We start from the raw sequence: 27,109 nt of genomic DNA on the forward strand, positions 1-27,109 counted from the left end.
CATGACACCTTCTGAACATCATCAGAGAAACTCTGATTAACGTTCATTTAGTCAGATTAAACCTGATCCCTGATCTTGTCCTGCATGTGGCCTGTAAGCTGTGCTGCCAGATTTTCAGTCAGAATTATGCTGAATTCTGCCTTAACAAAGGTTTCTGGTTGGTTTGATCCTCCATTTTTTAACAACTCATTTCATCAGTCCTGTTAACAAATGTTATTTCCAGAGCCAAAACTATGTACAGTGTTTACATGCATTGAGTGTTTGGATAAATTTAAACACTCAAATTTACTCAACATTTCAGTGACTGAACAAAATATCAAACATTTTAAATAATTAACAAACTCACTAGAAGTTATTTAATTTTTATATTTTTTGACTACATAGTTAAATATCTTGTTGTTGTTTGTGTTCATATTCTAATCATTATTGATGTTTCATAATTTGTACATTTTATGTACAATGTCTCTGCGCTGATTTTTATTTTGGTCATTTGTTGTTAACAAGATTTTAAACATTAAAAATACCTTTCCTTGTTAAAATAAATAAAGATAGATGAATTATTTTTTATTTTTTTACAGTGCAAGTTACAGGCTTACCTTCATCTTTACTGTTGATCTGGATAAATTGATCAAACTTGATGAAAATCTGGAGTTTGACTTGCAGCACAATGAAATTCCCTGTTAATGTAAAACATAGAGAAACTTTAGTGGACAAACTCAGTTGTAAATGAATTCATGTGTTCATCTCTCACCTGCAGCTGGAATGAACTTGATTCCAAACTTCTGCTTCTCCTCTGTGTCTCCGACGTTCAGACTCTGTTATTTATACCTGCTGATGTGTCACCTCACCTTGATGATCAGGAATCTAAATCAAACATCACCTGATGAAAAACATGAGCTTGGTTTCTTCATTTTACATTTTACTTCTTTCTGAACTTTGGATAATGAGTCTCAATTGCACAAATAATGCAAAATAAAATGTAACATTAATATAACTGGAGATGCGGCTTGCATGGATTTTGCGGTTGAATTGATGGATGAGAGCCACCTCAAATTCATCTGTAGCAAAATTATTTCAATCATGTTTTGCAACCATTTACTGTTTTCTGAGAGTTTTAGTAGAAATTTCCAAAAATGTTCTCCTGCTCTTCATCAACTTTGTTGAAATAATTTGCCCTTCTGGCTTAAAAAAGGACTTAATATTTGAGGGATTTTAAGAAAGTACATAAAATCTGAAATGGTCGATGATCTGAATGCAAAGGCTCTTCTTGATTAGTTTTTGTGAATATACAGTAAAATGTGTGTTTAACTATAGTTCATTATAATAATATAATAATTCAATATATAACATAATTATGAAACCCAATTGTATTACATTATTACATAATGCAGTGTAACAAGCTCAAAGAAACATCAGAACATTCAGAGTCATTGAAGATCACCTTCAAAACACAAACAGTCTCAACTCAATAAAGAAGTTAGTTAGATCAAATCTTTTTACCAAAGCAGAATCAAAATTACCTTTTTTCCTTCACTTCAGCATCAGACAAGCTTCAGCTCTTCTGTCTGGAGGTCCTGGAAACAGCTGCTCTTATACACAGTCACTGACAGACCTGTCAATAATACACTAGTGACTCTATAATGTTTCAGTGAAATCAAAGCAAAGATGTGATTTTTACTTTATGACTTCAGCATCAGGGATTATTTTCACTGATGACATTTTTTGGAAAAAGGATTTAGCTTGTACTTCCTGTCCTTGTTAATTCATTTCCTGTTTTTGTGTTCTGAGTTGTGATGTTTTGAATCCTTTGTGATGTTTCAGTGAAAAGTCCCAGGATACATATTAATCTGACGAAATTAGGATTTTATTCCTAACAAGCCCAAGTTACAAATAGATCCATACAAAGCAGGAAGTAACAACAGGAACAAAATGTTATTTTTCAACTTTCTTGACAAAGTTAAAAAAATGCCCCGTTTTCATATTTCCTAGTGTGTGCTCACTAGCACACACACTATGCTAGTTTATGAATACAAGCCTGAAAATTCACATGTCCAAATTTTCCATTCACTTGGCTGCAGAGGGAAAAGCAATTTTCTCCTCTTTGCATAAATGAACAGGTTGATGTTGCCTCTTGTGTGTCGAGACCAAAAGAATCTAATTCTGTAAATGATCTTGAAAGATCTCTGTAGGATAGCCTGACATGTTTAGCTCTGTTACATTTTAACAAATATGTTAAGATTTAACATATTTGTTACAACTTAACCTCTAATGTCAAAAAGTAACAGAGATGTTAAGATGTAACATCTTTGTTACATCTTAACTGAGATGTAACTGAATCATCAACATTGATTCAGTTGTTGCAATTGACTGCAGCCGTTTGTTGATGTAGAATAATTAATTGCCATAAAAACTCTCATCTTATATCAGGCATGTTGTGGGACCACATTGTCTCAGCTGTGCTGTGTTTCCTGTGAGCTCTGAGAAAACAGAACGTTAGCTTTGGTTCCTCTAGGCAGTGGCCTCAGTCTGCATTCCTCCAGGACCCGAGTCCTGCAAGTTTCAGATGTGTCCCTTGACCTAAAGACTTTAATTTAACTGTCTCACTGGCATGCAGTGAGGCTCTGCAGAGCTCTGTTGATGAGCTGCTATTGGAGCCAGGTGTGCTGAAGTATCTAAAAGTTGCAGGACACCAGGAAGACTTCCTGCCCCAACAATCAGGAATCAAAGGAAGGATTGGTGACCAGGACTGGTTGGTCAGGAGGTTCTTCTGTCATAGGGAAAAACACAAAAAGTGAATTTAATTGTTCAAAGAAACATAAATATCAAGACAATTTAGTTTAAATTGCTTTATTAAATTCGAACAAAGAAAATGTTTATTTGTTTAATTTATTTTGAGTGCGACACACTGAGTGCCTGCACCTTCGCCATGTTACTCTGGAGACAGAGTAGTCAGGTTGTTCATTAATACCTGCAGCTGATTATTGATACCTGAGTTTCCAAAGAATCTCAGGAAATGTTAACGCGAACAGGGTTATTCTACGGTCGCATGGAAGGAAAATCTTTGCACTTTTTATATTTAGGTCAATGAAAGAAAACGAGAAAACACAGGAAATGAGTAAAATAATAAACTACAGATCATATGGATTTGTTCTGGCATAAAACTGGTCTTTAGATTCGTTTAAATATTCAGAAATAAAATGATCAATGTAAAAGAAAACGGATGAAATATAAATGTGTATTATGCCATGTTTGAAGATTTTCAAGTGTTTCCTGAACTGCATATGCAGGTTGTGCTTTAATCTGTTGCTGTGGGCTGTAAATGTTTATGACTCCAGAGATGTTTTCAGGTCAATGTCATTAACCCTCGGGCGTTCCTAATTTTCTATTTATGCCCCTTCTCCTATACTTCATTTGTTTTCATTATGTCTCAGTGTTTTTTGTTGTGCTGAGGAGCTTGGTGTGAGGGTTGGCAGCAGATTGAGAAGGCAGGTGCAGGTCAAATGCAAGTTCAATTTGTGCATCAATCCAGTTTCTTTAATGTGTGTGTGTGGGGGGAGGCAGGTGTGTGTGTATGTGTGCGTATGTATTGGAGAGAGTTTGTGTGTGGCTTTGAACTCTTTTTCTGGAGTTCAAATGGTTGTCAGAGCAGTCAGGTTGTTCATTAATACCTGCAGCTGATTATTGATACCTGAGTTTCAGAGAATCTCAGTAAATGTTAACATGAACAGGGTTATTCTGCGGTTCCATGGAAGGAAAATATTTATACTTATTATGTTTAGGTCCATGAAACAAAATGAGGAAAAGTTAGGAAATGAATAAAATAATAAACTATAGCTCACATTGATGGTTTCTGGAATAAAGCTGGTCTTTAGATTCGGTTTAAATATTCATGCAAATCCAGATATAAAGCAATGTTTTAAAAAAAAGATTCCTCAGAATAAATTAATATCAGAATGATCAATGTAAAAAGAAAATTGATGAAATATAAATGTGTAGTATGTCATCTATGAAGGTTTTATGAGTTTCCTGAGCTGCATATGCAGGTTGTGCTTTAATATGTTGCTGTGGGCTGTAAATGTTTATGACTGCAGAGACGTTTTCAGGTCAAGGTCATGAACTAAGAAGCTCTGAGGATAAAACCTGTTTGTTTATCATTCAGGTTTATCATATTTCACTGGAGGTCATGCTGAACGGTTGAATTTTAATGGTGACATATATATGATCTACAGAAAAACAATCTGCAGAACATTTACACTTTTTGTTTTTTCTTACTAAAAACTTGTAAAAAGTTAAAAAGGTTCCCATCCAACAGGGAAAAGTGTATGTCTGATATTGACAGGTAGGTTTTAAAAACATTGAGACATTTTAATATTGCTAAGATGTGTCTGTTATTACTTATCACATGTTTGCGCAAAGATTTCTGCACATAAACTGCAGAAAATCAGACAAATTCAATCTTTAGAAACTGGGGAATGAAAAATGTTCAAGTGAAATCTGTTAGAGGTATTTTTTGTATGAAGCTTATGGCTTCACTCAATACATAACATTTAACTTAAGTCTTTAAAATGTAGTTTAAACTTTGCAGCTTACATAATGAATTAATTGACGCAATTATAATTCAGCATTTGGTGTGATTTAATAATAAATAAGGAGGTGAAAACAGATGCACTGATTTTGACCACAAACAATGAGAGAAAAAAAGAAAGAACAAACAAAGAAAGAAAGAAAGAAAGAAAGAAAGAAGGAAGGAAGAAAGAAAGAGGTTGCTGTCATCCGTTTTATAACAACTAGGTGTCACTGTTGGATTTTCTTTCAGAGGTTTGGAACATTTTTCTAATCTGCAGAATAATGGGACAGGATGTAGATGAAGTCTAATAAAAAGTTCTCACAATCTCAGAGAAATTCTGCAATGTTTTAGTAATATCAATCTAATTAAATGAAATATAATTTCATCAATCACTATTAAGTTAAGGATGAACTCATAAAGACTGAATTGATCACATAGTGAACATATTGAATGGAATGAGAGGAAGATATCTTTAAAACAGAATAACAACAATCACTGGGAAATTAATTAGTATAACTTGTATGTTATCTTAAAGAATTAATGCTTACACTAATACTAATCACATTGTAAGACTATGCCTACCTTGAGTTTATTTAAAACCTTCTTTGAATTCCTTTTCTTAATTTTTAACTTCTACTCGTTTACTATGTTTAAAATTTACTTTCTCTATTTTTACTCTGCTTGATCTTTTACTAAAATTTTTATTATTAACATGACTTAAGATTTGCGACTTTCACTAAGCAAGTCACCGCTTGTGAATCTGTTATTCAATTCTTTTTCCAATGTCAGTTACGAGGTGTCAAGTTTTCCTAGATAATGGTTGTAATATATATATCAGTCATTCAATATATATGGTTGCAGGCTTTAAAACTGTTCCTATTGTTTTATCTGAAATATTCAGATATACAACATTTATGCTGCAAAAACTTTCCAGTTGCAATGAAAGTTAAGAACATTTAAAGTTTATATTTGCACTGAAAGGTAAAAATTCTTCCAGACCTTTGCAGCTTCATTGTGAAATATTACACAAAAAATGAACATCAACTAGAGATTTGGTTCAATTATGTTTAAAAGGCTAATTATACCAATATATCCCATACTTTTTAATTGTTTATAAGACTGTTGAAAAAATGCAGGGTTTTCAATTAGTATTAATGCACTACATTAATGCACTACATGTTGCGTTTGCAAATCAAAACCATAAAATAAATTGCATTGGCACATATAAGCTTGGAAAAAATACAAATTCGGGTTTGAGGCCCAGCTGGTCATTCATATGGATCCATATGCAACTTCCCAAGTTATTAAAATGCATGAATAGCTTCTGAAAGAATGACCCATGACCAGTTTTTAGAAAAATTGTCTAAGTTCATTTACTTATGAGTTTATTTGAAAGCTATGTTTTTATATTATTTCTGTGTGTTGTTGCTTGACTCCTTTCTTTGTGGTACAATATTAACTGTTTTTTCAGAAGTTTGCTTGGGGGTTGGAAATGTTTATACATCCTTGTGATACCAGCTGCTTTGATCATTAGCTGTCTGTGTTAACAGCTACCTGTTGTTATTATTATTATTATTATTATTGTTGTTGGTTGTTGTTGTTGTGTTGTTGCTGCTGTTGTTGTTGTTGTTATTATTATAATAATACAGGTAATAACACAGGTAGCTGTGTCAACAGCTACCTGTTAACACAGGTATAACGGTCAGCCTTGGTGTCCAGGTAAGGGCATGTTCACAGAAGGTCCCAAACACCTTGTGGTTAAGGTTATTGATCATTGTTTGTGTGACTGTGTGAAAAAGCCCAAACCTTTTTTCTTGTAAACATAATAAAAGGCAGTTGAGAGCCGGTGGAGGAGACACAACACGGTGTTTGACGGTGGTAGAAAAGTTATTTGTGTCTTTGGTTGATTCTTTGCAGGTTGGGAACCAAAATAGACCAACACCAGTTCTGATAATCAAAACTTAAAAGTCATTTAACAAAATTAGTTTTTTTCTTTTCAGATTAACACCTGGAGTTTCCATTACATTCAAACTACTCATTCCATTACTTTGGATATAGTAGTCCACCAATAAATATCAATTTTAAGTTGAAGCACAATGCATTTGTTTGGAGCTCTGCAGCATTTTCTGCTTTTAATTTCTATAATTTGCAAAAGTAAAATAGAATTTGAATATTATTACAGGCATTTCCCCAAACATCTGCACCATGTATCAGAAAAGGAACAATCAGTGAATTGTATAATATCCACTACGCCTCAGCATTCAGTGAATCTTTCACTTCATATAATAACAAAACTTTCTACAACCTGATCAAATCAATCAACACATCTCCAGAGTCTAAAAATCATGTAATTTGTTTTTTCAAACACATTGACGCACATCATATGGTCATTATAAATGGTCAAAACTATAAATATTTTATTGTTCTCCTGATATTATTAGATCAAGTTCTTGTGCTATTTTTTTTACATTTTATTGCAAGAAAAAAACAAATTGATGACTTTCTGCTGTTCTTGTTTCGCTCCTGATTGTTTTCAGATAAAAATCAAATTACACTCCATTCTCTGTCTTAGCTAACACAGAATATACTTTATTTTCTCTGGGAGTGACATAAACAGATCATTAAATAGACATAGATGTGACATTGACACAGTGAGCATAAAATTTAGAATTATGGAAGACCTGGTTGTTTTCAATTAATTGCATTTAACCAATAGGTTGATTCTAAAAATGTTTCCATTTGGCCCAATTTGTGTTTTTAAAAACTGGCTTATTTAATTTTTACATATAAAAAAAATACAGAACACAATATTGCTGCTGGCATCTTATTTATTATCAGAGATGAATTGATTACAGGTAGCAAACTCTCACCAATGATTTAATCAACTGGATTATATTTATTAGTAATCAAGTGGAACTTTTGACTCATGTTTGAAGCTGAAAGTTGATGGTTGATTATAAGAAAAAGCAACTCCTTATTTTTTGCTGGATGTTTAACCTGCAGATTTAAATGAGAGGACGGATCTTCATGCTGATGCTCTTCAGGGAGTAATTAACTCCCTTCCATGCAGACCATTCCACTCCAATATAATGGAGTGTGTTGTCAGCCCCCCAGCGATAAACCCCGTTAGGGTTTGTATAGTGACCCTGATTGTACCAGAAAGCACCGAGATATTTTTTTGGCACAGTTGCCGCTCAACTCATCCTGGTCTTTGTCAAAAGTGGTAAATTTCTGTTGGTGGTGATAGGAAAGGCTGTCTCCTGCAGAAATAATAATAGGATACAAAAACTATGTGAATAAAACAGACATTCAGTTGAAAGCTTCAATAGTGAAAAAAAAATACAAATTCTGCGTGATCCAACATCAATAAAATTGTAATTTCAATATTTAACAAAAATGCTGATTTTGTGAAAAGTTGATAATGTTTTGTGAAATAAATTATGAGTTATGTTAATTTCTTACTGGGATATATTCAATGAGATCAATTAATTTACTTTGTGCTGTTAAACTTACCAACATCAATCTCCTGCTTCAGAACCATAAGAACAAACTCTGGATTTAGATATAAACTGACACAACACATTTAATCCAATCAAGGTCTATTTCTCTTAATCCTGATTTGTCTAACTACAGTAAATTAGCTTTATTAATTATCATTATTATTATTATTATTATTATATTATTATTATATTATTATATATTATACACATGGGTGTATAATAATACACTCCTGGTGTATTATTATTATTATTATTATTACTAACAGAGCTGAAACACTTTTAAGAGACGGTACTGGTGCTTGCTGGTTTCTGGGCGCCTGGAGCCTTTTTGGCAACAAGGAGAGAGGTTCCTTCTCTCCAGGAACCTCTCCTTGAAGTTCTTGATGATACAATAGATTGTTGACTGAGGTGCAATCTTTCTAGCTGCGATTCTCTTTCCTATTAGGCCATTTTTGTTGCAGTGCAATGATGACTGCATGTGTTTCTTTAGAGATAACTATGGTTCACAGAAGAGAAACAAGATGCCAAGCACCAGCCTCTTTTTAAAGTGTCCAGTGGTGTCCTTCTTACTTAATCATGACAGATTGATCTCCAGCCCTGTCCTCATCACCACCTACACCTGTGTTAATGGAGCAATCAATGAAACGTTGTTAGCTGGTCCTTTTAAGACAGGGCTGCAATGAAGTTGAAATGTGTTTTGGGGGATAAAGTTCATTTTCTAGGCAAATATTGACTTTGCAATTAATTGCTGTTACGCTGATCACTCTTTATAACATTCTGGAGTGTATGCAAATTGCCATTATAAAAACTGAAGCAGTAGATTTTGTAAATATTAACATTTGAATCATTCTCAAAACCTTTGGCCATGACAGCAGACTGGTGAGAGAAAAAGTAGATCTTGGTCTCAAAAAGTTTGAGCTCCCCTGCACTAAAGGGCTCAGAAGGGCCGGCACAGGATGGGGCTTACTGGGGTGGAGAACCCACTTACTGGGGACTGGGAACCAGCGTGTTTATCAGAGGATAGCTCTGCAGCCTGGGGAGCAGGAAACTTTCTGTGCGGCTCGGCTCCCCAAAGCCGGCTGTTCTGACCTGGAACCCAGTCATGCAGCCTGACGCCCAGGAACACCGAGTACCAGAGGGGAAACCCCAAACCCTGGAGCTGTAGCAGTGAGAAACCAGTAAGCTTTAGCAGTGGGAGGTGATGACAGAACTAGAGACGAGCAGACAGTGGGCAACTGGAGGCGAAACTGGAGCCGGGATGGAGCTGAGCTTATGGAGTGGATCAGTTTCCTCTTTCAGAAACTTCCTACATGTTGACAACATAACGTTTTGTGTTCAGTCAAATTCCTGAACTAGAACAGACATCCGGATGAAGCTCATTTGCCAAATTAAATGTTTTTAATAAATAGTTTCTGAACTATCACAGTTTATTTACATTGCTTGAACAGTTGGGTCACACTGGTACCAGGACACAGAACCAGGTCCCTGATACATTTACTGAAAGGCCTGATGTCACAACTGAACAAATATGTATAAGAGAAAACAGCAAATAGATCTTGGAAGCCTGAAATGATGATTGTTCTATCTTCTTTGGGTTCACTGATCTTCCAGTGTTATTGACACTCAGCCCAGATCCTGGATCCGGTATTTATTTTCAAGTTGAAGAAGCCAAGCTATGTTTTTCATTAGGTGATGTTTGATTTAGATTTCTGATCATCAAGGTGAGGTGACACATCAGCAGGTATAAAATAACGGAGTCTGAACGTCTGAGACACAGAGGAGAAGCAGAAGTTTGGAATCAAGTTCATTCAGCTGCAGGTGAGAGATGAACACATGAATTCATTTACAACTGAGTTTAGCCACTAAAGTTAATTTATCTTTATTGTATTGGATATTAACAGTGAACCACACTGACCACAGATTTTCAGTTTGTCCAGTTCAACAGTAAGGATGAAGGTAAGTTTGTGTCTTGACCTATAAAGATTCATAAGTGAATCGATTATCACTTTTATAATGAATATAGTCGGTACAATGAAAAGGAAAACGTCCACAACATATTTATCGGTTTAATCCAAAGATTTTCCAGTCTAAACATTTGCATTGAGCTTTTTCAACATCGTAAATGTTTACCATTTGTTTAAACACTTCCTGCATATCATTGGCTCTGGAAATAACATTTGTTAACAGGACTGATGAATGAGTTGTTAAAAAATGGAGGATCAAACCAACCAGAAACCTTTGTTAAGGCAGAATTCAGCATAATTCTGACTGAAAATCTGGCAGAACATTTTACAGGCCACATGCAGGACAAGATCAGGGATCAGGTTTAATCTGACTAAATGAACGTTAATCAGAGTTTCTCTGATGATGTTCAGAAGGTGTCATGTTCTGTCTTCCAGCTGTTATCACTTCTCTTCCTCCTGGCTCCACTGCTGATCAGCTGTGAAACGGCTGAGGACCAACTGCCACGAGATCGTGATGACATCTACAATAAGGATAATAATCTTACCAGTGGAGTTTACATCATCTATCCAAGTGGATCTACATCTGCTATTCAGGTGAACTTTATGTTTGGTTGTTCATAAAAATGAAGATCCAGATTAAAGTTCTGTGCAGGACCAAGACTGGAGGTTTATCTGTTAACAATGCTGAGGATGTTTTACTTAATCTTCATACACATTACATAAACTGACTCTTTCAAACTGAACTTTCTTGATAGTATTTATTTTTCCACATAAAGTGTGACATTGCATTACATAATAAAAACTGCATCAAGTCATGAATGTGTTTGTGTGAAGGCTTACTGCGACATGGACTCAGAGGGAGGACGCTGGACGGTGAGTCCATCTCTACATGAACTCTCTCTGTTTACACTTCAACTTGGTTTATCTCAGGATTCTTGGGGGATTTCATCCAACAAACATCAAGTTCTGTTGAAAGAAGAGTCTTTATTGTCCTTCCATTTTCACCTGCCTGAGATAAGATTTGATCAGTTTTGTCATGTTAAATATTGATTATTGATACCAATTCAGAGTTGGTACAACCCACTTCCTTTTCACCCTGAGTGTGTCAGTGAGAACGTTGTTCACTTCTTGATCAGATTCCTTTGTTGTTCCAGGTTTTCCAGAGGAGGATGGATGGCTCTGTAAACTTCTACAGACCCTTTGCGGAGTACAAGAGAGGCTTTGGAAACGCTGCTGGAGAGTACTGGCTGGGTGAGACACCGACCTAAACAGTTAGTCAATGTATGGTTGGTTTATATATTACTTATAACATAGTTATAACTCAGTTCCTGCAAACCCAGATTAACCAGGTGTTTAATGCAAATCTAAATTTAATGGTTTCCATGTCTGTGCAGGTCTTGATAACATCCATGAATTGACACGGAGTCAGAATTATGAACTGATGGTCGACATGGAGGACTTTGAAGGAAACAAAAAGTTTGCTCTTTACTCTTCATTTAAAGTCGATGCTGAGTGTGAGGGTTACCTTCTGCATGTGAGCGGTTTCAACAACAAAGGGGGCGCTGGTGAGTCATGAGAAAACCTCATCAAAGCTTTACTAGACAGGATGGATGGAATGATGCCCATCACTGTTTATCCCTTGGCAAATAAAATAATTCGACTTGTGCTGGGTCTGGAAAGTAAAGATCAAGGCATTGAGTATGGATCCCTGAGGAACTCCTGTGTTAGTGCAGGTGTATAATAACAACAATAATAATAATAAAGATAATTTACTGTAGCTAGTCTATTCTAACTACAGGATTAAATAAAAATAAAAACCACCCTGGTTGGATTAAATGTGTTGTGTCATTTATATCTAAATCCAGAGTTGTTCTCATGGTTCTGAAGGAAACAGATTGATGTTGGTAGTTAACAGCACAAAATCTGAGTAAAGTAAATTTAATTGATCTCATTGATAATATCCCAGTAAGAGATTAACATAACTTTTTATTTATTTCACAAAATATTAACAATATTTCACAAAGCCTGCATTTTTTTTTACATATTGAAATTACAATTTTATTTTGTTTTCAGATCCCGCAGATTTTTTTTTTTTCACTATTTAAGCTTTCAACTGAATGTCTGTTTTATTCATATAGTTTTTGTATCCTATTATTATTTCTGCAGGAGACAGCCTTGCCTATCACGGTGGAATGAAATTTTCCACCTTTGACAAAGACCAGGACCAGTGGAGCAGCAACTGTGCCAAAAAATATCTCGGTGCTTTCTGGTACAATCAGGGTCACTATACAAACCCCAATGGGGTTTATCGCTGGGGGGCTGACAACACACTCCATTATATTGGAGTGGAATGGTCTGCATGGAAGGGAGTTAATTACTCCCTGAAGAGCATCAGCATGAAGATCCGTCCTCTCATTTAAATCTGCAGGTCAAACATCCAGCAAAAAATAATGAGTTGCTTTTTCTTATAATCAAACATCAACTTTTAGCTTCAAACATGAATCAAAAGTTCACTTGATTACTAATAAATAATCCAGTTGATTAATCATTGGTGAGAGTTTGCTACCTGTAATCAATTCATCTCTGATAATAAATAAGATGCCAGCAGCAATATTTGTGTGTCTGTTTCTTTTATATGTAAAAATTAAAATAAGCCAGTTTCAAAACACAAATTGGGCCAAATGGAAACGTTTTAGAACCAAATATTTTCATTAAATGCAATTAAGTGTAAAAAATTAGATCTTCCATGATTCTAAATTTTACGCTCAGCTGTGTCAATGTCAACCTCTATGTCTATTTAATGATCTGTTTATGTCACTCCCAGAGAAAATAAAGTATATCTGATGTTAGACAAATAAAATGAGTTTAATTAATGAGCTTCTTAAAATACTTTGTTGTGCTCAACTATTTTCCTGTAATTAGTTTAAATAAAGTCAATACACATTGATCACATGTAGTTGTCCTCCGGGACTCCATAGAATCAGTCTATGGACAGCAAATGGCCCGCAGACCGCACTTTGGACAAACCCCAGAATAAACAGAAAGCTGACGTGCAGAACTCCCTGCAGTAACTAGTAACGACCAGCAGGTGGCAGAAAAGAAGAAGCAGTTAAAAAGTGTGAGCAATTGTCCCAACCTACTGACTTATTTATACCAAAAGATGACGGCATCATAATTACACTTAATATTTTACTTTAAATGTAAACTTATCTATATCTGCATTATTAAATAGCTGTAGAATTATTCCTTGCAAAACATTTTATTTTATGATTTCAATGTGCAAATAAATGACGTTCCTGTAAAAATGAACCGATGTTTGTGGTTTTAACCATTCCTGATCAAGAGAGCAGGAAACTTATTAGGATAATTTTAACATTTTATTTTTTTCTCTGGTTCAAATAAAACTGACCGTCATTAAGAACAATTACAAAAGCATGTGGTGTATAAATGTTTGCTGCAGTGGCTTCAGGCTGACTCCACTGATGTGATAAAGAGGAGAAATGACTGGATTATGTAGCTTAAATGTGTCCAAATATCTGACAACAATACAGAATGATTGTGGTGTGATGGGAAATAAAAACTTTTTTTTCCACATGTTTCTCTGTTGTTCACCTTTAACCCATATCAAGAAAACACATTTTTTACATAAAATGTCTAATCATGCCCTCTTCCAAAAATAAAACAAAAAGGAACTAAACAGAATGATATTTCTATATTAAATATAGACTAAAACTTGTGGCATCATATGCAACAACAAAAATATCCTGTGTTTCGGATGTTATAGAAGTTGCCAAACAATGACAGGAGAAAAGGAGATATAAAAAGAGATCAGACTTTTCTCTGAGTTACAACATGGAAGATATGTCAGAAAAGTGGAGAAAAAAACTATTAACTCATAAAAATAACTGTCTGTTTGGTCTTAATATTATACTTTTATCAAATGTTTCTTTTTTCTGAATAACATCTTGAATGTCAAATCATTCAGAATCACAGCTGAATTTATTGTATTTTCTTTTAAAGCTGCTCTTGGTGAATAAAACATGTTGCAGTCAGAATGATGTGATGTTTCTCTCCCACTGGCTGCAAGGTTTTGTGGAGTTAAAATGGTCAACAAAACCATCACAAATGCATTAACATTATTTAAAATTAGTAACATCAAATCATCAATGAACATCTAATATGTTGGTCCATGTTCCAGTTATTATGGTTCAAAGGCAACAATGAACAGGCGTCTTGATTTAGTCTTGATTTAACTATAGCTGTAAATCCAGGAGATTTAAATGTCCCATTTAAGTTATAAGACTCCTCAGATATTAATTTCTATCTGCCTGTTGGTTCTCCATCATCCAGGACATGACGAAACTAAAAAAGGCTTTAAAATAAAGCAACTTAAGTTATAATTTAAATATCCCGTGGCTTGCATTGGGAGCCATTACAATATGTTTATGAGGAATTTTATTAAGAGCAGTTGCTGATTAGCTGCTTTTCTTTTTATTTAGAACTTTAACTTTTTGTAGCAGAGATTAGATCAGTGAGACTGAACAAAACGTATCCAAGCAACATTTGAATTTAATTTTACTTCTCAACAGGAATCTTACTGAGAAAAACATGTTTGATTTGCATTTCTAGTTATTTTTGCTCCTGCAGCTTGAACGGGGTTTAAAAACGTTTTAAACATTTTCTATTACATTTCACTGTAACTCTGCTGACCCCCAAAAAATTGGTCTTAGGAGATTTTTCCTATTTTTGATCCCCAATAATGAGATGGGATTTTCACCCTTGGTTGAATGTTGTGCATTTTTGATTCAGTAAGGAGCCACACCTTTACACTGCGGGTTCAAACATCGGCCCACTCAATCTGACTGCGCCACATGTCAGTGTGCTGCAACATCTGGGCCTCAAGCAAGAACACAAATTCATTGATCTCAAGTCGCAGCTTCCTTCTGTCGTGAGTTAGCAAAACATTGCATTTGAACCATCAACCTGTGATTGTGGTCATTCAGAATTGACTCTAGTTTTCAGTAAGATAAATAAAATCAAGGGCATAGATTTAACAAACCGACACAATTAAATGCTTTTTACGAAACCTTGATGTTATAGTGTGAGATTAAGTCTTCTGCTGTTCTGTATTCAAACAGGCTGAAGACTCCAAAGCTACCAGACACAAAGTTAGAGAAACAATAGAAATTGGTGACATTTATTAAATGTCCTTCACCAGACATTTGTTTAAAATTCTGTCTGTGTTTTATTTTTATTTTCAGTGAGTGAGAATTGAGAGAAGGAGGAAAATGTTCAGCTGAAGTTTGATGTTGATGAACCAAAATCCAAACGCCGCCACCTCGACGCCATGTTGAGTTTACGCTGCAAACTTCTTATCCTTCTTTAACTTCTTGACAAGTTTTCAAAATTGTTTTTTCATTTCACAGTTGAGTCTAAAATCTGAACTTGTGAGGTTTATTTGACTTGCAGATTAGAAGTTAGGAGTTTCACATGATACAGAGACAGATTTCATTGTTGTGCCAACAGGCACTGCAGATGTTGACTTAACTCAACAGACCTTATCAGATTTATTTGCAGACATGAATCTGAGCACACATCAGACTCTAACAAAGCAAATGATTAATCTCCAGAAGCAGCAATAAATGGGGAATATCCTGTATTTGTATCAGACTTTCTCAAATCCAGAGAAAACTAAAGCACTTCACACTACATTCACTCACCTGGTTTTCTTTTGCAAAGCCCTTTAAACTGCCTTGCTTCTGAAATGTGCTGTACAAATAAACTTGACTCCAGTACCTGCACTGTGAGGTGAGGAGTGAGACGTGTGTTAAATGTCTGAGTTTCCACCCAGCAGGGGGCAGTGCTGCCACATTACTGCAGCCAGCAAGCACTCAACGCTTTTATGGTTTTTTATATTCTGGTTGCATCCTTTTGTGTTTTAGTTGGATTTTGGTTTGTAAAGCACTTTGTGCTGCACTATTGCAAATTGTTTTCTATTTCAAGCTGCATTTTAAAGGGGTAGGAATATGTGTGCTCTGTTTTATAGAATAATTAAATACCTATGTTACCTTCAGTTATCAAATACTATATCTCAAATATGACAAACAAAATCTTACTTCCTTATTTAACGCCTTGAAATTGTCCTTTTGAATTTAATTCAGATTAACTTGTTTATTTGCTGGAGTTACAAGTAACTCTTTGTTTTAGTCCTTTTAATTTTGAGTGTTTGTAAAACCTTGTTTTTCCCTGATGCAGTAGAGTCTCTGGGTGGGCAGCTCCAGGCCTCGAGGGCCGGTGTCCTGTCACTTTAAGATGCGTTTCTACTTCAACACACCTGGCGGTTGGAGTTGGTGCTGGAGATGATGGAGAGGCTGGAGCTGAGATGGTGGAGTCCTCTAGTCATAAAGAAAGTTTCAGCTGCTTTGTTTGCTCCTTCAGATGAAACAACATAGATATGAAATTATGTTAGAGGAACAAAACACAAGTAGCATTTCAGTTGAAGATTAGAGGAGCAAAGCACCAGCAGCTTAGTGTTTGGTTGTAAGATCTGTGGACATTGGGACAACAGAGCTGTGGGGTTGGTGGTCCTGTTCTGGGCCAAGTTCCAGTCCAGGCCTGGAAAAAACATTTCACAAAATAAAAAGAGGATCTCACAAAAGAGAAGTTTGTTTCACAACCGTACTTCCACTAGCTTATTGAGTCATTCCTTTGCTCATTAAATATTTTAGCAAATCGATTGCACAATGCATGTGAAACATTTTTGTACTGTTCATTGTCTCCTCCCTGGGTCAAATGAAACATTTCCATTTAAGGATGTGAACTCAGGTCAAATACTCATTAGATAAAAGAAGAGAACGAAAGAGAGAGAGAAAGAGAGAGAGAAAGAGAGAGAGAGAGAGAGAAAGAGAGAGAGAGATGCTTCCATGCTTAAAACATGCTTCCTTTATGATTTATCCAAAACATGAAGGAAGCAGGACTGGAATTTGCCACAATGCATATTGACAAGCCACAAAACTTCTGGGAAAATGTTCTTTTGTCAAATGAAACAAAACTTTATGACCACAAACTCAAAATGAAGAGTGAAAACTCTGTCCCACTGAGAAACATGGAGGAGTCTTGGCTATGTTCTGGGCTGCTTTGCTGCATCTTTAATCTGTTCAGGATACAATAAAATCTCAAGACCATAAAAGGCCTTAGGGACAGAAATGTTCTTCCTGGTGTCAGAAAGCTTGACCTCCGTCACAATCAAAGGCCTTCCAGCAGGATAATGACCTGAAACATGCAGCCAAAAACACGCAAAAGCAAAACAACGGACTTTTCTGCAAATGCTACTGAACATCTGAGGACAAACCGAAAAACAAACTTCAAACCTGAAAGCAGTTTGGCCTGAATACTTGTGGACAGTTACTCTGTCAGTGTTTCATAACCTGGGGTTGCCAACAACTGTGTGCATGTGCATGAATAACAATAACAGACTTTAAAAAAACAGGAATGTTTTCACTCTGTAACTTAGAAGAAATTTAATTTACTCTCTGAGGAAGAAACAAAACACTTCATGTTCCATAAGTGATTGTTGATCAGAGTATGCAATTTGCATACGATCACCCCTTCTTTAATGTTTCAGTTTCCTCCTTTAAGATGTGATGTTAAGATAAATGTGTCTATAAAAGCCGACTTACCGTTTCTGTATCTGACCTGAAACTTCCTGATTCAGAGCTCAGAGTGAGAGGCTGATTCTTTTCTGCAAGCCCTTTTTGCTTAACCTCGTCCTGTTTTTCTGGTTCTTGGTTGTACTTTGATTTTGTATGTTTCTTTTTCAGGAGGTGATAATTATCTCCCAGTGACCTGCAGCCATGAGGATCCTGCCTCTGCCTCTGCTTCTCTGTGGCTTGATGCTTCTGAGCAGCGTTAATGGTGAGTATTCTGTCAGTAAGTGTGAGAAGCAACAATCCTTTGAGTTGTGCAACTAAAATGATTTGACTGAAGAAAATGAATGTCATTTTTAACATTAAAAATTTCCATCATTTATAGTTCCTGAGACTCTATATTTCTATATTATTGGTTCACTTTCTTTTCAGGATTTTCTTACACCGAGTCAAAAGTACTATAGTACTGCAGTGTGAAAATTAGAACTTTTATGCCATATTAGTGAAGATTAGTTTGATATTTTTCAGGGCAGTATTCACTATGAGATAAATGGTGTCATAGATAATGTTTTTTATATTTTTTCCCACAAAGAGATCAATGGACATAGAACTTACTGCCCTCATGGTTGGCGTCTGATCCATGGACGCTGTTTCAAGTATGTCCCGAGACGTATGACTTGGATCAAAGCTGAGGTACGACTGGACTATGACTCATGTTTATATTCTTTAATGTTGCATCTTCCTAAATAAAAAGCAGATAATTATATTCACAATTGTTTACTCTTCTTTCTTCCGATTGATTGGCAGAGAAATTGCATTTCCATGGGAGGAAACCTTGCATCTGTGCACAGTTCTGATGAATACCATGGGATTCAGGGGCTCATTTTGCAGGTCACACATGAGATGAGAGAAGCGTGGATCGGCGGCACTGATGCAGCTGAGGTTAGCATTACCCAGTATTACTCTATTCATCAAAACCTCCTCAACACAGACTCTAAGAGGTTTTCTCTTGATGCGTCTTGCAGGAAAATCATTGGCATTGGTCTGATGGGACGCTGATGACGTTTACATACTGGTGTCCCGGAGAACCCAACAATGCTGCTTATCGCCAGCACTGCATGCAAATGAATGACGCAGGTAAAACTGTTCTTTCTTTTAAGCACGATAAAGTCACTTCTTATAGATTTCTGATCACATGCAAAAACATAAAATAAATAAAGATATATTTTATTTTTAGTGGTGGAAAGTTTTTTCAGTTTGAATGCCCCTGTTACTTTTGAAAAGCTTCAGGCTTTTTTTGGTCTAAAACTGTTTTCTGTCTTTTTCTCTTACAGGAGAAAAGTGCTGGGACGATTACACATGTACGGTCCGCCTACCCTCTGTCTGCGTTTTGAAGAAATGAAGCAGGGCTGAGCTGAAGACATGAAGAATCTTCCTCATTTCACGTCTTTTATTTTCCATCTATGCTGCTTGACGGATGACGCGACGCAGCACATCGACAGAGGAACTCTGTCTTGCTTCTCATGCGATCAGAACAAATGTACTGTAACGTAACTCCTTCATGTACTTTCTTGCTGATTGAACTTTCATTCTTGTTCTTTGCAAAATTAAATGGCAGGCATTAAAATATGCTGGTCTGGATGTGTTTGTGTTTGGTGTGTAAAATGTTTTATTAGTTTCAGCAGGCTGGGTTCTCAGCTGCAGCTCAATCAAGTTAACTTTATTTTTATTGTACATTTTAGCAACAAAGCAGATCAAAGTGCTTTACATTATGAAACCATAACACAATGAGCAAACACTGTAAAAGGTTTGAGGCACATTTAGTTGTTTCTACTAACTTCTAGACTATACATCAAATAAATCTTGCAAATTTGACATTTTGAATTGAAATGTGTGTTTGTAAAAAACAAAAAAAAAAAGACTCATTAAAATGTCATTGTGAGGCTAATGCAATCAATCTGAAAGTTGAGTTTAAACCTTTACACAAAACATGGACCAGTTCTGTAGCAGTGAAGGATCTGGGATGGACTAAACCAAAAAACTTTTGTTTGAATTATTTAGTTTTACTCCTTTAGGTTTCACAAGAAAAAGAAAAGAAAATTTTAAGGATGGATAAAATTGGTTTGGCTGTTAAAGACTAATTTTATTTGAAAAAGGGCAAAAATAACTTGTTGCTTTGAGGAGATTACTGACCACTGAACTGCCCGTACAGGTGCGCCCTCTACTGGTGCAGCAAAATATTTTTTGCAATTCAGATCATAGATTCTGTTCTTCAGTGCATTGGATGAAAAATGTTGAATGTAGCAGTTAGGAACAATAAACTGGGATTCGGGAGGGACTGTGGCCAGTCAGAAACACAGAATGCAGAATATATTTTTTTTTTTTTTACTTTGTTCAAACAATAAATTCTTCCGTCTTGTATGAAACTAAAATCCAGTTTCTCTCCTGATTATTAAGCCTGCAGTATGTAATTTCTGAAATTTTTCTATATTTTTAAAAAAATATCACCGTGTTGTGAGATTTTCATATGAGACAGATAATCTGTAAAGACATTGAACTCCCCCACGACCTCCCAGTGTTACTACCGTTGTCTGCAAAAAGCACCAAAAACAACCAATCAGAGCCAGGAGGCGGGTCTTAGCGCTGTCAATCAACCTCCTTTACACTGATCTGAATGAAAATGGTGGAAAAATAACTTCCTACAGAGGAAAACCATTCTACTATCATCGATGTTCAGGCTAACTTAGTAAATGGTCAAAGTTGAAAAGGTCAACTATAATATTAATATATTGTTTCCTAGAAGAGTGTAACGATAAAGCAAACTCAGCCAGAACCCAAAACGCAGCCAACACAGAAGTGAGTTTCACCAGATGTTTTAATGACAAAATAATAGTATAGACGGGGCTGAACGGGGTGGGATGAGACGAGCGGATAAGGGAGGAGGAATCCACAGGGGACAGGGATCCAGCCAGGGGTGGGACCAAGTAGGAAGAATGGACTACGGAAAGTCTTGGGGGCTCAGGGAACAAACGGACGACAGGGGCAAAATCCACCAACCCGAGACAGAGTAGTGAGACGATCTGGGGTCATGCACGGTAGAGCCACAGGCAAAGATAATCCAGCAAACAGCAAGCAGGAGGCAGGGTCAGCAACAGGCAGGGTTCTTCAACAGGAGGTCCGAAAACTTGCAGCAGCCGAGGGACAAGGCAGAATCTGTGGTCAAGGACAGGCAGGATCAGAAAACCACAAAACTCTTCGAAACATGAAACAATGGCTTGAAAGCTGTGACTAGAGCAACAGACGATCTCGCACTGAGCAGGTGAAAAGCAGCACAGTGCAGGTGAGAGTGATGAGCATTCAGCACAGAGGGTGGAGCAGAAATGCTGAAGTCATGACAAAGAGTGAATGAAAGTGGGCTAATGGAAGAAGTACAAAAAGCTAAAAAAAAAAAAGTTCAAAGACTGAAATGACATTGATACGGTTATTGTGAAACCAACATTTACTGTATTGTTAAATCTCACCTGTATAAATAGCTGATTATTTTTAGTTGAAGCTAAACGAAGATTGCTAAGTTATTTTAAGAATACAAAAGTGGTGATGAGCAAATTTGAACAAACTTAAAAAAGAACCAATATTAAAGATAATCTGACTGAAGACTTCCACTGTATTCACTTTATGTTGAAGTCATCATGTTAAATACACACTGGGACATCTGCTTAGGATGTTTTTAATGGGTATTTATTATATGCTTTAATTTTTCAGGTTTGACATTATGAATTTTAGTTGAAACAGTTTTTTCCTGTTCTAAACTAATTCATTCTTTAGAAACAAAGGCAACAATAACTGGATGCTTTAACCAGGTTATTGATCAGTGAACTGCTCCCTCTAGTGGTTCAGAAAAGTTTTTATACTTTTATATCATCCATTTGATCTTAATTTAAAAGATAACAGCTAAGAAATGAACAATTTGATATATTTGCTGTAATATCAACACCCTAAAGCCTAAATGGATGTTTATCAAACTTGAGTATTTATTCTAAATTATTAGAATTATATATAAAATTTTGTTCTAATTATTAAATGAGAGAAGTTGTAAACTCATAGCAACAAAGTTATTACTCTCAATGCAGTAGGCAGCTTTTATAAAAATGTGGGACATCAACTTAACAAATATTTTATAAAAGTTTCCTACTGTAGTTTTATTAAGTTTAATGTGTTACAGACGTCCCATCTGTTCTAAATAAAGGGGATAATGACAGGCTGATGATTTGTTGAGGCAAGGCAGGATGGTTCATGCTGCCCCATTTATTCACAAGCTAATTAATTACAGTGATTTATTTTCCATGAAAGGAAAAACAAAGCAAAGCAAGAATCCATGTCATAAAAGAATAATATACTAAAATACACAATCAAGGCAAAAAACCTCAAAACAAACTCATTTGTCAGTTTGTTTGATCAAAAGTTTTAATAAACACAAATGTTTAATGTGTAAACCAGAGTTCTTGTTTTGCCATTATTTCCAGATAACGTCTCTTATCAATCAAGGAAATGTGATTTATTTCCCTGTGGAAGGATTTCCCTTTTCCCCAAGGTCAGACACGACGTTCTGCAGGATGGTCATAAACTCCTCTTCTTGTTTTATATCAAATATTCAGACATAAGCAGTTAAACTGTAAACGTCCTGGTTGCAATGCAGACTTAGAAAATCTAAAGTTTGTATTTGATCATGCAGAAAAGATTATTCTGGTTTGATCCTGACATTTCAGAGGAATGTGAGACATTCACAGAAACTCCTGTTTAAAATACATATAAAGCAACATTTTATGTTTTTGTTCGATGTTTTTGTTAAGTTGGCCTTTTATAATGACTGTATGATGATATGCATCAACATTGTTGCATTCTGTTGTGTTGTGTGACTGAGCTGAAATCAAAATGCTAAATATTTCATTAAGGTTGCATGTTAATGCTACTTTAATGATATAATTTAAAATTAAACAATGGAACATTTATGTTCTTCAAAAATAACGAGAACTTTATTGACTTGCAAAATGTGCTAAACGTGACTCGCAGATGCAATAACTCTGTTTTTGTTTTCCATGTAAACTGTCCATTTTATGAGTTATCAGGGAATCAACAGTTATTTAAAGATATGAATCATTTGTAAATGTATAAAATATATACCAACAAACAATTGATACTAATTTAGAAAGAGAAAAAATGTACTTCCTGCTTCCAGGTGTTGCAAGTTTTATGAATAAAGTTCCATATTGTGATAATGTTCAGTTAGTTTGAATCATGACCCTTTTTATGAGGATTAAACATTTGCAGTCCTACGTGTCAATCTGGGTGTGACATTAATTAGACAATCAGTGGCTCCAGTTAATGGAGATCTTAGCAGTGTGCATGTATTATTAAACATTACTACACTTTGATTCAATGCAAATTGTCACTGATCAAGTAAAAATGACAAGATCACCTCTGAAAAATAAAGTGTTGCAATATAAAAGTTTGCACAAGGCACGTTTAAAAACCACATTTGGACTTTGATAACTGATAGATGTAAACAATGTTTGTTCAAAAGATAAGAAATCAAGAGGGGGATATTTTTTCAGAAATTCAGACGCCAGCTTCCTTGTTTTGAGGCTGGAAGAAACAGAATATAAGAGCCGCTGTGTTTCTGGTGCAGCGCATTCAACCTGCAGACCGACTGTAAACGTGGAAACTTCCTGTGGTGTGATTGGTCGAAATTATTATCTCTTTACTGTCTTCAACCTGCATCATCAACGCCATGATGTGTCTCCTGCTGCTTCTTTGTGCCTTGTTGCCTTTGAGTCAACCTGCTGGTTTGTATGCATATTATTACTACTGCTTCACCAATAAATATTATTCCCACCTTTAATCTAATCTTAAATTATGATATTTTTATATCTGGTATAATTCTGTAATTCATTGCTGTGTTTAATGCAGTGCTTCCAGTTGCTGTGGATGGGGCTGAGAGCCATGAGGCTCTTCCAGAAGGTGAGGCTGTATTTCATCAGATTCATTATTTTTTATGTTTTTTGAAACAGCTTCCAGATGTATTTCTAAACATCTGTCTTTCTGACTACATCCAGTGTTAGAAACAGGCCTTTTCTTGCTGCTGATGTTTTCATCCAGAGTAGTTTGATGAAGTGCTTTAATTAGCGACTCTTCTCTGTTTTAATATAAACAGTGAAAAACATATTTCAGATGGATAAACCGATACGCAGATCGGTTTATCCATCTGCGTTGCAAATTCGACTTTTTCTGCCTTTTGAACTAAGTGCTTTATGCTTGTATTGTACAACATTTATGGATTCTGTTTTGGCTCTGATGGACTTGTTTGCTACACCCAGAGCAGTTATTGTGAACATAATGCCAACAAAACAGGCTAGAATAAAATTTTAACAGAAGATTTTAGGAGACAGAATAGCAAATCAGACACGTTTTGTGAAGTAGACCCAATACTGAGCATAAACACTAAAATACTGTGATTTTTAGTTCATATTTTCCTTGTACATATTATTAATGTTAAAAATTTGAATTATATCCAGACACCAGAGAAAATCCTGAGACTGAGGACATTTTTGCAGAAGGTAAGTCTACGTTTGCCAATTATAAGCATTACATTCTGAATAAACCAACAAAATGAATTTACCATTCAAACTTTGCCAGATCATTTGACTCTTCATGAAGAGGAACCTGGAAACTGGACAGATGCAGAAGGTTGGTGCTTTTTTTCTTCTGCTTCATTAAAAAAAACACAGTGATTTTCATCCTCTTCTCCTCGTGTTTTTTGCAGAACCAACCTTTGAACCTGTGGATGAGGAAGCTTACCTGAAGGGTGAGTTTACCTTTCCTGATAATGTGGGTTAAAGTTTTGTTTTGCAGCAAGAGGAACAATTTAGTTTCAACCAAGACACCTGAATTCAGAAAGTTCAGCTTCCTTCCTGAAGAAAGGCTCTCTAGCAAGTGAATAACTTAAATAACTAAAATCATCAAAAATAAATAACAATAAAACAATCACTAGTCTTTTCATTAGCCCTAATCCTGATGTTGGTTTTTAAACATCTGAATGTTGCAGAGTGGCGACTAAATCAGACTGAGACGTTTCCTCAGGGACACGGTGAAGCAAACTTAAATATGAAATCAGTTTTTTAACAGTTCAGGTTCAGTTTTTGTATCCATGCTTATTTTTATGTCTTTTATTGCATGAAATATTCCCATGCATTTATATCAGAAAGCAATGATTGTTGATTTTATTAAGACTGGATGAATTTTTTCCAGTTCCCGGCTGAGTTGCTTTTTCCTCGACGTTTTTGTCCCAGCAGTGCATAATTAAAGCTACCAGCTGAATATTAGAAATAATTTACCTGGGACTTTGATTGTTTGTTTTAAGCTCTGAATGGAACAGTCCAACGTTCAGGATCCTGTTCTTCTGGCTGGACCCGGGTCAAAGGTCGCTGCTACCACGTCTTTCCATTCGCTGCCACTTGGCACAGAGCTCAGGTGACCTTTGATTAACTTCACTTTAATTTTCTCACCAACCATCTCCTTCTTGCATTAGTGTAACTGGTCTCCTCTTGTCCACTGCAGTCGAACTGCAGGTCCATACTTGCACACCTTGCATCAGTCCATGACTACGAGGTGAATAATCAGCTTGTGAGGATGATAATAGCTGCAGGCCGGGGGCGATCTGCAGTCTGGATTGGAGGCAATGACATACAATGGGTAATTTCACATGTGCACCTTATGTGTCAGTCCTTCAGAAAAATACATTTAAGGTAAAGCTCAGACTGCTTCACCTTCCAGGATGGCCGCTGGCGCTGGGTGGACGGAAGCCTTTTCGCTATAGAAACTGGTGTCGATTCGAACCCAACAACTTCTTTGATCAGGACTGTTTGCAGATGAACTTCAGTCGTAAGTGAAATGATCCCATCTAAGTGACGCTAATTGTAAATCAATCAACAATCAATCAATAATATTGATTGATTTCACATTTCAGTGCTTTACATCAAAAACACAAAACATAAAGTCATGTAACATAGAATAAAGACTAGCCTCAGTCCGGTTCTTCACGTAGGATTCTAATTCCGAGGACAGAAAGTTTTACTCACAGAGAGAGATGAGCACCACTCACTCTTGTATGCACACACACACACACACACACACACACAAACACACACACACACACACACACACACACACACACACACACACACACACACACACACACACATACACACACACACAGCAATGACACAGCAATACACAACAAACAATTTCCTATCAGTGCGAGGATTCTTCCTGATGGGAAGTCCTCATAAAAAGAGGGGCTCTAAAAACACCTCTCTTGTAGATTTTAGTTGAACCAACTGGGATTCAACACCTTCTGGGAATTTAGTCAAGGTGTTCTGACAAGGCCTCCAACCTGGGAGTTTAGCTGAGAACTATCAGCTGGGCCTCCAACCCTTTGGTACTTTAGTCAAAATACTTATGACAAGGACACCAACCTAGGAAAAAAAACATTGTACATATTACATTTCAAATACAATTCTGAACAAGTGTGTTTTTAGTTGAGATTTAAAGGAAGTCGGGGTTTCCACTGTTTTACAGTTTTCTGGAAGTTTGTTCCAAATTTTTGGTGCATAGATGCTGAAAGCTGCTTCTCCTCTTTTGGTTCTAATTGTAGAGATGATCAGGCTCTTACCACAAATTTACTGATTGTTTCTACATTTTAGATTTCAGATCTTTCTACAATTCAATGTTTTTGTTTGTTTTCCTGCAGGGCACAGATGCTGGGACGATGCGCAGTGTTACTTTCAAAGACCATTTATCTGTGTCAGAAACTTCTGATGGCTATTTGATTAGAAATGATGCACTTTGTGTGTCAAAAACACAGAGGCGTTGGTGATCAATGTTGGTGTTTTTCTTACAGAGTGTCAAGACAATAACAAGGATAAAAAGTATGAATATCTGTATTTAAATACAGATATTAAAGACAAAAAAGAAACTCGTTTAAATGTATTTGTCAGATTGTTTGATCAAACGTTACAATAAATAAAAATGTTTAATGTGTAAACCAGTGTTACTTATTATTTCTGCATAACTATCACATAAAATCTGTTGTCAAAAAAGGAAATGTAATTTATTTACGTATGGCAGCCTTTTCCTTTTGCTCAACATCAGATATGAGGTGTTAAGGCTTTTACATTATGTTTTTACTTTCAACTTTAGAAGATCCTCCTCCTGTTTTATCTTGACAAAAATGATCTGAATAAAAACTCAACTTTGATTTGATCATTTGAGATTAATCATATATATTCTCAGGCCACATCAACACATGATTAATACTTCATAGTTGCATGCTGTTGATTGTGACTGAGTGGAAAACAAAGTACCAGGAGATGTAAA

At 35.9% G+C, this 27,109-nt stretch overlaps 2 protein-coding genes and 1 pseudogene across 2 annotated transcripts in view; all 3 read left to right on the top strand.

Moving 5' to 3' along the window:
- The window catches only part of LOC129351301 (microfibril-associated glycoprotein 4-like), a 105,592-nt gene extending 93,036 nt beyond the window's left edge, over positions 1 to 12,556 (top strand). The window contains exons 2-8 of the mRNA XM_055020194.1: positions 9,757 to 9,885; positions 9,969 to 10,023; positions 10,467 to 10,625; positions 10,866 to 10,904; positions 11,186 to 11,282; positions 11,426 to 11,596; positions 12,198 to 12,556. Of these exons, the coding sequence (XP_054876169.1) occupies positions 10,018 to 10,023; positions 10,467 to 10,625; positions 10,866 to 10,904; positions 11,186 to 11,282; positions 11,426 to 11,596; positions 12,198 to 12,451 (726 nt within the window). The 5' untranslated portion in view covers positions 9,757 to 9,885; positions 9,969 to 10,017 and the 3' untranslated portion in view covers positions 12,452 to 12,556. The remainder of the gene's footprint in view (positions 1 to 9,756; positions 9,886 to 9,968; positions 10,024 to 10,466; positions 10,626 to 10,865; positions 10,905 to 11,185; positions 11,283 to 11,425; positions 11,597 to 12,197) is intronic.
- A 5,138-nt stretch (positions 12,557 to 17,694) lies between these two features.
- LOC129351419 (type-2 ice-structuring protein-like) lies at positions 17,695 to 19,245 on the top strand. The gene is made up of 6 exons (XM_055020279.1): positions 17,695 to 17,753; positions 17,852 to 17,945; positions 18,270 to 18,370; positions 18,485 to 18,619; positions 18,703 to 18,814; positions 19,012 to 19,245. Exons 2-6 carry the CDS (start codon positions 17,885 to 17,887, stop codon positions 19,077 to 19,079), a joined length of 477 nt encoding a protein of 158 aa, XP_054876254.1. The 5' UTR covers positions 17,695 to 17,753; positions 17,852 to 17,884; the 3' UTR covers positions 19,080 to 19,245.
- Positions 19,246 to 23,314: 4,069 nt separating this feature from the next.
- Positions 23,315 to 26,764, top strand: LOC129351420 (type-2 ice-structuring protein-like; annotated as a pseudogene).
- Positions 26,765 to 27,109: the final 345 nt, after the last annotated feature.

This window comes from Poeciliopsis prolifica, unplaced genomic scaffold, assembly GCF_027474105.1.
Source record: "Poeciliopsis prolifica strain line A6 unplaced genomic scaffold, Auburn_PproV2 SCAFFOLD066, whole genome shotgun sequence".
Taxonomy (NCBI): domain Eukaryota; kingdom Metazoa; phylum Chordata; class Actinopteri; order Cyprinodontiformes; family Poeciliidae; genus Poeciliopsis; species Poeciliopsis prolifica.

What these genes read in the sequence shown, in the direction of transcription:
- LOC129351419 (XM_055020279.1), top strand. Translation starts at nt 17,885, where the DNA reads ATGAGGATCCTGCCTCTGCCTCTGCTTCTCTGTGGCTTGATGCTTCTG. An exon ending in GCTTCTGAGCAGCGTTAATG is followed by an intron (nt 17,946 to 18,269) that starts GTGAGTATTCTG and finishes TTTCCCACAAAG; the next exon opens with AGATCAATGGACATAGAACT. An exon ending in GCGGCACTGATGCAGCTGAG is followed by an intron (nt 18,620 to 18,702) that starts GTTAGCATTACC and finishes TGCGTCTTGCAG; the next exon opens with GAAAATCATTGGCATTGGTC.